Source organism: Lontra canadensis, unplaced genomic scaffold (assembly GCF_010015895.1).
Source record: "Lontra canadensis isolate GAN:19392208 unplaced genomic scaffold, GSC_riverotter_1.0 scaffold206, whole genome shotgun sequence".
NCBI lineage: Eukaryota > Metazoa > Chordata > Mammalia > Carnivora > Mustelidae > Lontra > Lontra canadensis.
This window is the reverse complement of record NW_022631200.1, coordinates 110,020-126,303: the sequence shown is the minus strand read 5'-3', so window position 1 is coordinate 126,303 and position 16,284 is coordinate 110,020. Positions and strand designations below refer to the sequence as shown.

General features: G+C 42.8%; 1 protein-coding gene across 5 annotated transcripts in view; it reads left to right on the top strand.

The window, feature by feature from the left end:
* LOC116861765 (zinc finger protein 470) overlaps positions 1-16,284 on the top strand; it is a 37,922-nt gene that overhangs the window by 4,342 nt on the left and 17,296 nt on the right. Inside the window, exons 2-5 of one of the 5 annotated variants that reach the window (XM_032848562.1) lie at positions 1,379-1,458; positions 3,210-3,336; positions 3,505-3,600; positions 5,658-7,542. In XM_032848562.1, the coding sequence (XP_032704453.1) occupies positions 1,456-1,458; positions 3,210-3,336; positions 3,505-3,600; positions 5,658-7,531 (2,100 nt within the window). In that variant the 5' untranslated portion in view covers positions 1,379-1,455 and the 3' untranslated portion in view covers positions 7,532-7,542. Of the gene's footprint in view, positions 1-1,378; positions 1,459-3,209; positions 3,337-3,504; positions 3,601-5,657; positions 14,116-14,209; positions 14,243-16,284 lie in introns of those variants that run through there. The other 4 variants (XM_032848564.1, XM_032848565.1, XM_032848568.1 and 1 more) reach the window with 4 other exon arrangements.

Below are 16,284 nucleotides of genomic sequence, written 5' to 3'. Positions count from 1 at the left end.
ATCTGGCCAGAAGACTGAAAAGGAGAACCCCTAGGAAGTAGAAAACACTGGACAGATCACAGAGAAGGAGGAGCTTTGGAAATCAACCATATAAAGTTGTTTATGAACTCCTGAGCTCACTCTAAGTTGCTCTTGCACGTAGCTGGCCCTGAAAAGCATGCCATAGTCTGTGAGAAGTGAACTCCAGATTAGATGGCTGGCCACCTAGTACTACACCAGTAAGACAGACGTGCACATCACTTCATAGGCTTTGGAAATGGAGTGTGAACAAAGTTATCAATATTCTTTACATAAATATAATTTAAACAAGACATGGAGTCTCATAACATCCAAAATGTCAAGGATACTACCTAAAACTACTCAGCTGATGAAAATCTAGGGAAATTTCAATTCACAGGGGAAAAGATAATCACCAGATACTAACATTGATGTGACACCAGTGGTGGAATTATCTGATAAAGATTTTAAAGCAGTTATTATAAAAATGCTCCAACAAGTAAAAACTCTTAAAGCAAATAGATTGTGTCAGCAAAGAAACAGAAAATATCAATAGGAAATGAGAACTAGAATTACCAAAATAAGCTCACTGGATGGGCTTAGTGGCATTATGGAGATGACAGTGGACTTAGTGAACTTGAAACTAAATAGAAACTATCTAATCTGAAAATAGATAAAAGACTGAAGAGAGTCTCAGGACCCTGTGGGACAACACCAGAATGTTTAACATTTGTATCATTGAAGTCCCAAAAAGAAGTGAAGTGTAGAAAAATATTTGAAGAAATAATGGCTGAAAAATTGCCAACTTTAGTGAAGGACATAATTTGTAGATTCATGAAGCCCAGCAAACTCCAGCATGAGAGACAAACAAACCAACCAACCCCTTGCTTGGGAGCTTCATAGTCAGACTGCTGAAAACTGCAGACAAGGGAAAACCTGGAGAGCAGCCAGAGAAAAGTGCTGCATAATATATAGGGCAGCAGCGATTTCAGTTCTGTGGATTTCCCGTCAGAAATCATGGCGGTCAGAGGAAGTAGAACAGCTTCAAAAGTACTCAGAGGAGGGGCGCCTGGGTTGCTCAGTGGGTTAAGCATCTGCCTTTGTCTTAGGTCATGATTCCAGGGTCCTGGGATCGAGCTCCTCATCGGGCTCCCTGCTCAGCGGGAGGCTGCTTCCCTCTCTCTCCCTGGCTTGTGTTCCCTCTCTCGCTGTCTGTCTCCTTGTCAAATAAATAAAATCTTAAAAAAAAAATAAAGTACTCAGAGGAAAGAACTGTCAACCCAGCATTATCTGTCCAGCAAAAATAGCCTTCAGAATTGGAGGTGAAATAGTTTCTTATATGAAGGAAAAGTAAGAAAATTCATTGACGGATTTCTCAAAGAATTGCAAAAGGAGGTTCTTCAGATCAAAATTATAAGAAGGGAACTGGAACATCAGGAATGAGAAAGTACAACAGGAATGGTAAATATATGGGGCGCCTGGGTGGCTCAGTGGGTTAAAGCCTCTGCCTTCGGCCCAGGTCATGATCCCAGGGTCCTGGGATTGAGCCCCACATCGGGCTCTCTGCTTGGCAGGAGCCTGCTTCCTCCTCTCTCTCTGCTGCCTCTCTGCCTACTTGTGATCTCTGTCAATTAAATAAATAAAAATCTAAAAAAAAAAAAAAAAAGAAATGGTAAATATATATATGTAAATACAATACACTGTTCTGAGTTATTTAAAATATCTTCAGATATTAAAAGCAGAACTAATATCTTCACCTTACTGAACAAAACAGGATTTGAATACAGTCTGGCTTCAGAGACCATGTTCTTAACTAACACAGTATATCGAAATTAGATAAAACACAAGTAAAACTTGTTGAAATATTAAACCAAATGTTTTCCCCTGTTCTTGGCCACCTCCTCCTTCTACTCCTTTCCTATCCCTCCTTCATTATTATCTTAGGTAACAATTGAGCACTTAGCCAGGTACTGTGACTGTTAACCCCATTAAATTCTCACAATGCAGCTGTGAGGTAGCTACCAAAATAATTCCCATTTTTCATGTGGGAAAACCGAGGCACGTGCAGTTAATTAACTTCACAGGATCGTCTAGCTAGTCTGTGCCAGAGCCTGAATTCTTTGAAATAATCTGACCTTTTTGTCTGGTTTTATTCACAATTGGTATTTATTCAGAACTCATTTTTAAATGTTGATGTAAGTGAAATCACAAAGTAAGAAGTGGAAAATCTGTCAGGAACCACAGAATGGGTGACCAGCTTCACTTGCTGGTTGGTTAGGAAATTCAGCCCATGTAGCAGAACAGGTTGTGCTCATCTCATATGATCTCTTTGGATACTTCTCATCAGTGTGTTTTCCTAATGCAAACATACTTTTATGTCAAAAGGAAAAAATATTGCTAGGCATTTTTTTCCTTTCATTTTTTAGACATACTTCTTAACATCTCAGAACACTAAGATTTCTTAGACTGTATTATGGAGGTTGAAATCATGTTTATCAGGTCAGCATCCTTCCTTGAAGCTTTACCCCCCAGTCCCAGAGCTCTTTAATTTCTCCATGTAGAAAAGAGATCTAGCTTCTAACATAGATAAATACAGTTGATCTTTGATCAACATAGGGGTTGACTTTGATCTCTGCATAGAAAATCCACATATAACTTTGCTCCCCCTAGACAGGACTCCTAAGAGCCTACCATTAACTGGAAGCCTTATTGATAATATAAACAGTTGATCAGTATATATTTTACATGTTGTGGGTATTACATGTTACATTCTTACAAAAAATGAGCTAGAGAAAATAAATTGTTAAAGTCATATGGAAGAGAAAATAACACAGTACTGTACTTACTGATTGAAAAAAACTCACATGTCAGTGAACTTGTGAAGTTCAAACCTGTGCTGTTCAAGGGTCAACTACAATTTAGTACTTGATGTTCTGTATTAAATGCAGTCAACATTTATCCATATGACGGTCTCTTCTCACCACCATAAAATCGTGAATATTTGGAGAGCTAATATAACTAGGCAGAAAAGTTGTCAAGTAGCTAACTGGTTTGGACCCAGGTGTAATTATATATGTATATATAATGTGTGTATATATATATATGTTTGGGTTTTCGTTTCCCCTGTAGCATGAACAGCATTGCCCTTGACCCGTAGAGCTAGCTAAGTAATGGCATGAACACTAAGCAAGGTTATTTTTGTGTCATTTCAGGATTCAGTGACTTTCACGGATGTGGCCATAGACTTCTCCCAAGATGAGTGGGAATGGCTGAATCTTGCCCAAAGGACTTTATACAAGAAAGTGATGCTAGAGAACTACAGGAACCTGCTTTCATTGGGTAAGAGTGTCCTCCTCCTCCGCATTGGAGTCTTTTCACCTCTGTAGTCTTTTATGCCTTTATCAGCATTTCCCTGTAATATCCCTTTTCTCTCAGTACCTTTTGGACTGGTCATAACTCTGCAGTCTCCACAACATAGCCGATTTTCTTATCTTTCCTTCTGTGAAGGTCTTTGCCTTTCTAAACCAGACATAATCTCCTTACTGGAGCAAGGTAGAGAGCCGTGGATGATGGAAGGAGAGATGACAAGAGGCTTCTGCTCAGGTAAGGCAGATAATTAGAGTTGGGGAACTATTCTCAAGAGGTTTCTTCTGTTTAAACAAGAAAAAAAAAAAAGATACTTCTTCTCTGATACTTGTTGGAAAACACCTCTTAAAAATCCCTCTCAAATTGAAACTTTTTGTTCTAACACTATTTTAAGTGGATCTTCTCCACTGGTGTGACATGCCACTTTTACCTTTACTGATTTCCAGCAGACACCACAGTCTGTTTGTGAGCTCTGTTGTGTTCTGTGATGTTTACCTGGTTCTCAAGTACCATATTGTTATAATCATCTCTGATGTTCAACATTTCTGAATCCTTTTTTTTTTTTTAAAGATATTTATTTATTTGACAGAGAGAGAGAGAGATCACAAGTAGGCAGAGAGTCAGGCAGAGGGAGAGGGAGAAGCGGGCTCTTCGCTAAGCAGGGAGCTTGATGTGGGGCTCGATCCCAGATCATGATCCCTGGGATCATGATCTGAGCCGAAGGCAGCTGCTTAACCTACTGAGCCACCCAGGCACCCCTACATTTCTGAATTCTTTAGACAAATTTGTGTTTAGTTTTTTAAACTGGTTTAAGTGTTTTCTGTAAAATGTGAGCTTATCAGGTTAACGACTATTATAGCTATGCTCTTCCCTTTGCCTTTAATTATTTTTGTCTTTGGTGTTTCTGTTATTTATTTTTGCTTTGTTGTTTATGTCTGGGTTTTTTTTCCCCCTTTACACCATCCTACTCCTTGAAATGAAAAGGTTTTTAGTCCTTTTATGTCTTTATATATTTGTAAATCTGTATTTTAAATTTGATCCATTTGAAATTTAAAACATAATCACTTGATACTCATAAAGGATGAATAAATTAGGTAGCTAACTTCACCTCCTTTCTCTATGTTCATCATCTTCCCACTTTTGCTGTACTCATTGGGATTTTTGGCCCAGTTAATTTTTTAAAATTTATTTATTTTTTTCCTTGCCTTGCTTGATAGGTGTTTTTCTGGTATGAAAGCTAGATAAGAGTTTATAGATTATATGTTACAGTGAAATAAGCCTCAGGTGAGATGGTTACAGTTTATTCTGTACCTTGTAGTATGGCTTTTTCCTGCTTCTAGTTCTCAGAGGTTCAAGAAGATTTGGGTAGGTCATTTGTAGCCGTAATGGTGTATATTCATAAATAAGAAAAAATAAATAAGCATCCAACTCAGGATATTAGAAAGAACAAAATGAGTCTAAGGTAAACTAAAGTGATGTACAGTGACTTACACTGCTGGAGGTAAAAAGTAGGAGTAAATGAACTAGTAAATACTAGATATAATGAAAATCAAATTGGTGCTTCTTTAGAAAACCAATAAAATATATAAATTGTCAAATATGTAAACAAATGAAAGAAAACAAGAAAAGAAATGATATTAAGTAACTATTGACGCATAAATACTTAAAAGAATCATATAAAAAAAAGAATCATATGAATCTGTTTTCCTCAATTTTCTATAAGGAATTTGAAAACCTGGATGAGATGGGTAATGTTTTAGGAGAATATAAATTATCGTAACCTACACCAGAAGAGAGAGAAATTTTAACCAGACTGGTTACCATAGAAGAAATGTAGAAAGTTGTCTCAGAACTGCTTTCCCCAAGAACAGAAGCAACAACTCCCAATAGTTTCACAAATAAATTCTGTAAAACCTGTAAGGAAAAATATCAACATTATTTAAAATGTTCCATGACAGAGAATTTAAAAAAGAATTTTAAGAAATTATGTTTATGAAGACAACATAACATTTGATGCCAGAATATTACCAAAATAGCATCAAAAAAGGAAAATACAAATTTCAATTATGAATATTGGTACATAATTTTGAATAAGAAATCATCTTGAAATAATACGCCAGAGCCCAGAAGGGTTTATTTCAGAAATGCAAGCATGGTTGCATTGTCTAACTTTCTGTAAGAATTGTCAAAGACCTCTGTGGTCTTCAGTAATTGATTCACACGGTTTCATTTTGGAAGTTTCCATTCTTCTAGCGTTAAGTAAAGGAGACATTTGCTTTCTCAATATCTTTCAGACTTGGACTATGTTTGGATGACCAAGGAATTATCACCAAACCAGGGCATTTATGAAGAAAAATTATCCCAGGCAATGATAATGGAAAGACTTCCAAGCTATGACCTTAAATGTCCCACATTAGGGGTAAACTGGAAATGTGAAGACCTACTTAAGAGGGAGCTGGTAAGTCAGAAGACACACTTCAGTCAGGAGACAGTCACTCATACAGATGCCCTTATTGAGAGAAGAGACCACTTTAACAAATCTGGGAGAGTTTTTCATCTGAAGAGATCATCTTATCTAAAGCAGGTATTTCCCATCAAAGAGAGAATATATAATTTTGAGACCGATAATAAAAGTTTAAAAACACATTCATTTGTGAAAAAACACAAGCAAGTCTACAGAGAAATGAAACTTCTGAAATGTAATGACTGTGAGAAAACTTTCAGCAAAATCTCAACCCTCACTCTTCATCAAAGAATTCATACCGGAGAGAAACCCTATGAATGTACTGAATGTGGGAAAGCCTTCAGCCAGAGTGCTCACCTCGCCCAACATCAGAGAATACATACAGGAGAAAAACCCTTTGAATGTACTGAATGTGGGAAAGCCTTCAGTCAGAACGCTCATCTTATTCAACATCAGAGAGTTCATACTGGAGAGAAACCATATCAGTGTAAGCAGTGTAATAAGGCCTTCAGCCAGCTTGCGCACCTTGCTCAACATCAGAGAGTTCATACTGGAGAGAGACCCTATGAATGTATCGAATGTGGGAAGGCCTTTAGTGATTGTTCATCCCTATCTCATCATCGAAGGATTCACACTGGAAAGAGACCATATGAATGTGTTGACTGTGGGAAGGCTTTCAGGCAGAATGCTTCTCTTATACGTCATCGGCGGTATTACCATACTGGAGAGAAACCGTTCGATTGCATTGATTGTGGGAAGGCTTTCACTGATCACATAGGCCTTATTCAGCATAAGAGAATTCATACTGGAGAGAGACCTTACAAATGTCATGTGTGTGGGAAGGCTTTTAGCCATGGCTCGTCCCTGACTGTACATCAGAGAATTCATACCGGAGAGAAACCTTATGAGTGTAATATTTGTGAGAAGGCCTTTAGCCATCGTGGCTCACTTACTCTTCATCAGAGAGTTCATACTGGGGAGAAACCCTACGAATGTAAAGATTGTGGGAAGGCTTTTCGGCAGAGTACACACCTTGCTCATCACCAGAGAATTCATACTGGAGAGAAACCTTACGCATGTAAGGAATGCAGCAAAACTTTCAGCCAGAATGCTCACCTTGCACAACATCAGAAAATACACACTGGAGAGAAACCTTATGAATGTAAGGAATGTGGTAAGGCTTTCAGTCAAATTGCACACCTTGTTCAACACCAGAGAGTTCACACTGGTGAGAAGCCTTATGAATGTATTGAATGTGGGAAGGCCTTTAGTGATGGCTCCTATCTTGTCCAACATCAGAGACTCCACACCGGGAAAAGGCCATATGTATGTCTTGAATGTGGAAAGGCATTCCGACAGAGGGCGTCCCTGATTTGTCACCAGAGGTGTCATACAGGCGAGAAACCTTATGACTGTAATGTTTGTGGGAAAGCCTTTAGCCATCGTAAATCTCTTACTCTACATCAAAGAATTCATACAGGAGAAAAACCTTATGAGTGTAAGGAATGTAGCAAAGCCTTCAGCCAGATTGCCCATCTTACACTTCATAAGAGAATTCATACTGGAGAAAGGCCCTATGAATGTAAAGAATGTGGGAAAGCCTTCAGGCAGAGTGTACATCTTGTGCATCATCAGCGAATTCATACTGGAGAGTCGTCCTCAATTATTCCCTCCTCCTCACTCCCATACCACCAAGTCCTCTAGATTCAATCTTCTGATTGTCCACTTTTTTCCAGTCTATGTCCTATCATCATAGTCCAAGATGAAACCATCTCATTTTTATTTTTACCATAGTGTTACAGCCATTATCCCTCTTGCACCCCTCAAGTGCATTTTTAACACTATAGCCAGCGTAATCTTTTAAAAATAAAAATCTGTGTTACTTTCCCATTTAAAACATTTGTCTTTAAGAATAAGTTGGTCCACCTAAAGGGCTTAGCGCACAACCGTTGACGTATAATTAGTGCCATTAAGGTAAAGGTTTCCTTGCTGTCATGTTCAGCTGCATGCAAAGTCTAGTAGTTCAAGGCTAAGAAGCCTATACATTTTAGAGAAGACAAAGGATTGTCTGCGTTCCTAGGAGGTAGAAAAATGAACACATTCAGAATTGAAAGAGTCTGTGATGGACAAGATAACATGTTGGCTTACCACTCCCTCCGAATGAATAAATACAAGGGTTTGTAGCACTGCTGATGAGGGACACTCACTTTCCCCGGCGCTTAGCAGTTAGACTAGGCCCGTTAGAACAAAGGCATTTGGTAGCATGTAGGACTAGCTAGGTATTAAAAACAAACTAAAGTCAGCAAGCAAGAAAACTTGAACAGATTAATAGCCAGGAAATAAACAGAAAAAAGTAGTTTAACACTTTCACCTGTAGAAAAGCACGGACAGTTCCTGTGATGTTTGAATTGTTCTAGAGCATAAAATAAATACAGCAAAGCTTCCCGTCTTACTCTCTGAGACTGACAAGAGTGGTACCAGAAGAAAAGCACATATGCTGCATTTAGCTTGTGAATGTAGATGTTAAAACTTAAGCTTACTTTTTAAATATTAAAAGGTGGAGTAAGTGGAAAGCTAGACCTTCTTTGTAAAATAGAAAGACTTTGGCAAAGATATTTCTCCTTGTGTTAAATCTGTAAATTAATCAATAGTCCAGTAAAAATCCCAATATATTTTTAAGTTGACAAGCTGATTCTGACTATCTATGGAATATAGGATTGTGGTATAATAGTGAGTATAATAGTGAGTGAGTGAGTACTACATGTCTTACTATACTCACTTAACATTAACTGAGCATTTACTAACATGTTCCAGGCCCTGTGTTGGGTGCTGCGGATAGAACAGAGTGCAAAATATGCAAGTTTTTGCCCTCACAGACCTAGTAGGAGAAGACAGACAAAGTTGAAAGTCATACTATGTGAAAAGTGTGCAGTATGACCATGACGAGAAATTACTGAGAGAGGGAGCTAGGGAGTGATGGCAAGGAGTGCCTTACTGTTCCCGAACATATGGGCATTAGAAGCAGTTAGAAGAAACTGTTTGATACAATGGGTATAAGTTAGTCCTATGGTAGATAATTATGCTTTTGGTGTTGCAGGAAGACAGAACTGATGGTTTTAGAAGGATCATGAACATTCTCTTCACACTATCGATAGTGATTTTCGGGTCTAGTGGAGGGTTGTTTGCTTGTTTCTGGTTTTTGTAACCTTATTGAGATACAATTTACGTACCATATAGCTCACCCATTTAAAGTGCACGATTCAGTGACTTAGTATGTTCAGATTTGTACAACCGTTACCACATTTCATTACCCAGAAAAGCCTACCCGCACCCCTGGAGGAGTACTCTTACTTGGTGCTTTTGGGTTCTCTCTTCCGACTTGCCTGTGGCAGTATAGAAGGCCATGGGGCGGGGGCTCTTATCTAGAGGGCATGAGTGCTAGAAAATGGAGCTTTGGGATTCTCTTGACTTGGGGATAGAGACTAGGGGTTGGGTGGTCCTATTAGATTCCCCTTATGTATGGTAAAAAGGATTTTTCATTGCTGTGGGAGGAAGATGGATTAATCAAATGGTGTTGGGACACTTAGCTCTATGGAAAGAACATACCTTGTACACTAATGAAGCTCTGAAAGATCTAAGTACAATATTAGAGTACAAGAAAAACATTATTTCTATAATTTTGAGGTGGGCCTTCTTAAATATCACACATAATCCAGGAGCTGACATTAAGATAACATTTATATGTGGAAAATATCAGAGTCAAAGTCAAATATACAAATACGAGATTGAAAGAAAATACTTGCAAACCAACATAACGAAGGATAATAATCCCTGATATTCAGAGCATTACTACAAATAATAGTAACACCAGCAATTCAGTAGAAAAATGGACAAAGCTAGTGGCCCGTTCAAAGAAGATGAAAAACAGCTAATGGAAATGACTCACTATCACTAGTGATCAAGGAAATGCAGAATAAAATGATGTTATATCTACTTTTTCCCCCAAAAGATTGATTTTAAATAATAGAAAAGTGATTATATCTAGTGACTGTGTCAAAAACAGTTCCATTGTCGGGCGCCTGGGTGGCTCAGTGGGTTAAAGCCTCTGCCTTCGGCTCGGGTCGTGATCCCAGGGTTCTGGGATCCCGCCCCGCCTCGGGCTCTCTGCTCTGCGGAGAGCCTGCTTCCTCCTCTCTCTCTGCCTGTCTCCCTGCCTACTTGTGATCTCTGTCAAATAAATAAATAAAATCTTAAAAAAAATTAAAAAAAAAACAGTTCCATTGTCGGTTATATAAATTTCTGTGTGTATATACCATTTTAATCATTATTACTCAGAAACCAAAGTGCACAAATGTAGGTAAATGTATAATGGCAAAAATAATTTTTGATGGTGAACTCAGTAGAAACCATTCGGGTGCTGGGTAAATGGATAAGTTAATTATGGTGTATTCATTCAGTAGAATTAAATGCAGCTGTTGAAAAAAGCTATAAATGTATATAGACATAGAAGGATGGTTGTATTATGCTAAATGAAAAACATTTCCCGATCTTTAGTATAAACTCATACCAAAAATAAAACTTAAAATATGTATTTTTCTGTTTTTCTCTGCCCTGTTTTCCATTCCTTCTTTCAAGGACACCATCTCTTCTTTTCCTTCGAGCAGCTGACCATACTGTACCATATGGTGTTGATGGTCTTGGCTAATCAGATTCTCTCTGGAGTTTGCAAGGCGGTTGGATCTGTGTCATCTAATGGCAGCTCCCTAAAGGGATGACGCTGGTGTTCTCATGGCTGAGATCTTTGGGGTCACTCTAGCTTTTGGGCTTTCTAAGGCTGTAATTCTGCAAACTACCCACTACACTATCCTTCAATTCTTCATTTTTTACCTGTATCGCACATTTGCTTGTAATTAAAGCAAGTTAACCAATACAGTTTGGTATGAAGATTGGGTGATAGGCTGTAGAATCTTTGGAAAATTTTAGGTATTAGGGATTGGTTTTAAGTGAGATGGCGCAAGTAAGAGTCCTGTTTCTTTTCTAGCATAAGAAAGTGAGAGCTCATGGTGTGCACGGGGTAAACATTGAAGTAAATTATTATTTGTAGTCACCTGAGATGAGTGGAGGTCAGGGATCCTGGATTATGGCAGTTTAAAGAGGAAGAGGACTGCTAAGTCCAAAGAGTGTATATGATGCTGGTATCTAATTGCTTTGGGTAATTTAAAACTCAGATCTTGAACTTCCACCATCAAGGCAAAGAATTTCAACTAAGGATATTTGTATGATATTGTTGAAAATGTCTTATGCTAGTTGAAGTCATAGGGTTAAGAGGGCATAGGGCACAGAATCCTCATGAATGGGATGTCAGGCCAACTCATAGAGTGGAGGGGCCACACTCCATCCCTTGTGTCCTCAAAACCAGCTTCACACCTGGCACATGCACTGAGAGCCTGTGATATTGGTAACGCTGTCTGACAATAGGTCCTCTCTCTCTACCTGAAAGTAGGACGTCACCTATCTGGCATCTGTGATGCTCAGGGCATCCCCCAACAGACAAATTGGCTCTGATTTGCTCCTGCATTTTTTGGGCTGGGTAATTTGTGGATTATTCAAACAAAAATGAACCCCATCATGGAACCAGTACTCGTTAACTAGGAGTGCATACGACATCCTAAGGAGTGGGCAGAGGTGCACGGCACCTGGACCCACAGACCTGCCTGCGGCATCACCAAACTCCTGCCTAGAGTTGGCCGGTGTCATGAATCCTGATCTAGGAACTCTGGAAGGAACAGGCTCAGCCAGCAGCCCCCACAGTTCCTCCCAGGCTGCCCTCCCCTGGGTCCATTTACCCTTCCCACACACAGAAGAGCAGCAGCAGCAGTAGTATCTCTGCGTTGAAGGAACCAGGTACCTGCCTTGGTACCATCTGGTTCCCAGAGTTTTTCCTTCAGGGAATGGGAAAGGCAGAGAGTGTTAGCCTCCAGCCGTTAGCCTCTGGGGGAGGTGGGGATGGTGACTGGGCCCAGAAGAGGAACTTCAGACCCTCAGGGCCTTAGGGCTTGGGCAGCTCTGGAAGAGCCTCTAGTCCCACCTCCCTTGGTGCCTTAGTTTGCGAGGGTGTCATAACGAAATACCGCTTAACCACAGAAATGTGTGTCCTCACAGATTGAGGTGTGGGCAGGTAGGTTTCTTCCGAGCCCTCTCTCCTTGGATTGTAGGTGGTCACCTTCTCTCTGTGTCTTTATGTGGTCATCCCTCTGTGCTGTTTGTGCCCTAACCTCTCTTTCCTCGTAAATTGCTGGTAGGAATGTAAAATGGTACAGCTATTCTGCGAAACAGTGTGGCAGTTTGTTTAAACAAGGAAAAACTAAAAATGCAAATACCATATGACCTAGAAATTGGACCCCTGGGCATTTATCACAGAGAAACAAAGATTTATGTTTACACAAAACCTGTCACAAGGAAACAACAGTGAGAGGGCAATCTATGGAATGGGAGAATATTTGCAAACCAAGTATCTGGTAAGGGTTAATATCCAAAATATACATGATTTTACCACAATGAAAGAAAAGGGCAAAAAAAAAAAAAAAAAAAAAAAAACCCACCTGGAATATCCCCAAACTGAAAATATCCCAGATGTGATACCCAAATTGTGGTGTCAGTACCATGGGGTGGAATCTGGCAACAAAGTAATAAACTGATACGTTTAACAGTTTGGATAAATCTCAAGAATTATGCTTAATGGGGAAAAAAAGCCTATAGTAAAACATTTTTAAAAACAAAATTATGGATATAGAGAACAAGTTAGCGATGGGGTTAAGAAAGGATGGGGTCTGGAAGGAAAGTGGGTGTGGTTATGAAATAGCCACGTGGGGGAACCTAGTGGTGATGGAAATATTCTGTATCTTAACAACATCCACATCAGTATCCTAATTTTGATACTGCAAGATGTTGCCCATTGGGGGCAACCAGATGAAGGATACAGGGGATCTTTCTGTATGGTTTCCATTTTATTTTTTGCAACTGCGTGTGATTCTACTTTTATCTCAAAATAAAATACCCGATTAAGAAATCATGAGTCACCACCTGAGGTTAGCTGATTTTTATTCTTCCGTGGTCATTCATTTAGTAAATGCTTTTGTACCTAGATTCCAGGTTTATGGTATAAGAGGGACCCGTTCAGGAGGCCTGGTTCCTCCCCCAACAACCCCTTTGCTCTTGTGAGACCTCTCTTGTCTGCACCACTTTCCTTACCTAGAAAGTAGCTTGGTAGGCGCCTGGGTGGCTCAGTTGGTTAAGCGACTGCCTCCCGTTCAGGTCGTGATGCTGGAATCACGGGATCAAGTCTCATGGGCTCCCAGCTCCATGGGGAGTCTGCTTCTCCTTCTGACCTCCCCTCTCATGCTCTCTCAAATAAAGAAAATCTTAAAAAAAAAAAAAAAAGCTTGGTTGTAAGGATTAAATGAGTTCATAAATCAGAAAATGCCAAGTACAGAAGATAGCACCTAGGAAATCTAATAAGAAGGGTCAATATTTTTTTTATTATGATCAATTTCTTCTTTGTGTCGGGGAGAATCAGCGTGATCATCAGGTTCTAGAAAGCTGTCCGGTATTGTCCTTCAGTGCCGTCTTTAGGCCGGGCTGCAGGATGGCACAGAAAAAGGGGTTTTCTCTGCCCCTCCCTACGACCCCTCCTTTTCTGGAATTTTCCCTCCCCACTTCTCCCCTGCTCCTTCTCCTCCTCCCCCATCTTCCCTCCTCAACCCTTTTTTGTTCTCTTTTTCTGTCCTGGTCGTGTTCCTTCTTCTCCCCTCACCTCTCCTCCCCTTCTCAGATCTTCCTCCCTCCTCCAGGTCCCTCCTCCTCCCATCTCTTCCCTTCTCCTTCCTCCCTCCCCCGGCGCGTCCCGTCCCTTCCCCCTCCCCCTCCTTCCTAAGCCAACCCCCTCTCCCCTTCCCCTCCCTGACCCTTCTCCATCCTCTCCCGCCCTTCTCCCTCTCCCCTCCACTCCTCCCTCTTTTTCTTCTCCCTTTCCCTCCTTGCTCTCGCCCCGCCCTCTCACTCCCCTTCCCTCCACCACGCGGCCCTGTCGGTAGAGGTGTGGCTGGGACCTCCAGGAAACGAGAGGGCGCGATCGGGTCTCGGCTTCGCTCCGCTCCGCCCGGCCGGAGGCCCGAACGGAGGCGGCGGCGCGCGGTCCTCTGGGTAGTGTAGTCCATCCGATAGCGCAGGCGCAGTGCGGCTGGGCGGGCCCCGCGGGCGCGGGTCATTGTCCTGGCAGAGCCGCGCGGGTGAGTCCGGCAGCGGACGGGGCGGGGCCGGACGGGGCGGGGCGGAAGGAGAGGGAGGCGGGGTCTCCCACCCAGCTGCTCCCGCGCGGACCGACCCTCGCCCGGCGGAGGGGGCGTGCGGGCTCAGGTGAGGGCGTGCGGACTGCGGGCGAGGAGGGGCGGAGGAGGGTTTGCGGGCTGTGGAGACGCGGCTCGGGTCGGAAAGGAGGCGCCTCTGTGTGCCCGACCGCGTGGGCGCGGGCCGTGCGGTCGGGCCCGTGTGGAGTCTGTGGGGCGGGGCGGCGTCCTGCGCGCCCGCCGTCTCGGCGTCTCGGGGTGCGCCCCTGAGCCCGGGGCCGGCCTGCCCACCTCCGTGCGAGCGTCTGCTTAGTAGCGTGGCCGAGTGTGTGTGTGTGTGTGAGGGCGCCGCCCTGGGGCGCAGCTCTGCGGGTCCCGGCCTCTGGCCCCTGTGTCTGGGTGTGGGGTGTGTCCCTCCGAGGCCCACCTGTCCCCCTGTGTCCGTCTGTGCCTGTCGCTGGGTGTGAGTGCGTCCGGGTGTGCCCTCGCCGTCGCGCGTGTGGAGGGCCGGCTGTGGCTGCACACGTGGGCCCAGCCTGGGGCCCCCGCAGACTTGTGGGGCCCATAGAAGGCTCTGGAGGGGCCGGGAGCCCGCGGGTCGGGGAGTGTGGGCGGCGGCAAGTGGGGCCGAGGGGGCGTGCTCCTTCCTGTCCCGCCTCCGCTCACAGGGCCTTCTCGAGGGGAGTCGTGCCCCGTACCCCATGCTGACCAGGAGTGTATTTGTTCAGAGAATGTGTACTGGGCACTGAGAGTGCTGCTCTGGGCACTTTGCGGGACTACCTCTTTGAGAGGCCTTCCAGGAGCTCTGAGGTTGCAGCCCTGACCAGCCCCATTTTACAGATGGGGAAACTGAGCTCCGAGACCAAGTCACCCAGCTTAGAGACTAAGAAGACCCAGGCATTTGGGGTCCAGAGCCCCCTGCTTAGCCACCAGGCAAATGGGAAATTCTTTATTCCTTTCAACTCGTTGGAAACAAAGTTCCAGGATTTTTCCCCCATGGGATTCTCCCCTAGAAACAATGGAAGGAAGGAAATAGCAGAAACCTCAGAGGAAGAGGAGGAAGGAAGGAGCCAACAGCACAGCTCTCAGACCACACTCTGTCCAACAGTCACCAGCCCTGTGCACGTGTCACCTTACAGGGCCACTCTGAATTCATGGGCTCCTTTCTCAAAATAAATTTGTTCTTAAGATTACAGTTTGCGATTCCACTGCTGTAAGGACTTACATAATCTGGGTTCGATTACATTCATCTTTTTTGATATTAAGGGCGCTCGGCTCACTGTACCTCATGGATAATTTGGCTCTGGTTCTGTTTGTGTCCAGCCGAAGAGCCAGAGATGTTGACCTCACAGTGCAGGGATAGGAGGCAGAGTCTGTCAGTCGGAAAGAATACCTTTTGAAAAGTTAGATATTTTTTTCAAACATTACAACAGTGATACGAAATTACTGCATCCAGCGAAACAATTAGAACATGAAGGAAAACATGGGGCGCCTGGGTGGCTCAGTGGGTTGGGCCGCTGCCTTCGGCTCAGGTCATGATCTCAGAGTCCTGGGATCGAGCCCCGCATCGGGCTCTCTGCTCAGCAGGGAGCCTGCTTCCTCCTCTCTCTCTGCCTGCCTCTCTGCCTGCTTGTGATCTCTCTCTGTCAAATAAATAAATAAAATCTTAAAAAAAAAAAAAAGAATATGAAGGAAAACAATGAGTCACACCTCCTTCTCATTCCTACTTTGTCCCCTCAAGGCACCAGCTGGAGTCCATCATTCCATGCTCTTCCCCAGGGAAGCAGCCCCTGCCCTCCACGTGCTGGTTTGTCTTTATGCAGAGAACTTAAAATCCGGTGTAAAACTCTCATCTAATTGTGTTTCTCACTTAGTGAGGTTACGGATGTGAGTAGGTGCAGAACTACTCCTCCTTGGTAGAGAAGACCTGATCCTTAATATGGCCTCTCCCTTACTGATGGGTACTTTTTATTTTATTTCTGGACTTTTTGTGGGCTGGTTGGCCTTTTGCCTCTAGGAATAGTTCTACAGTAAATATGGCTTTTTTGCTCTGTAACCTTTTTCACAGAGCTTTTATTGCTGTGGGCAGTCTTAGGGCTGCTGGGTTATGGG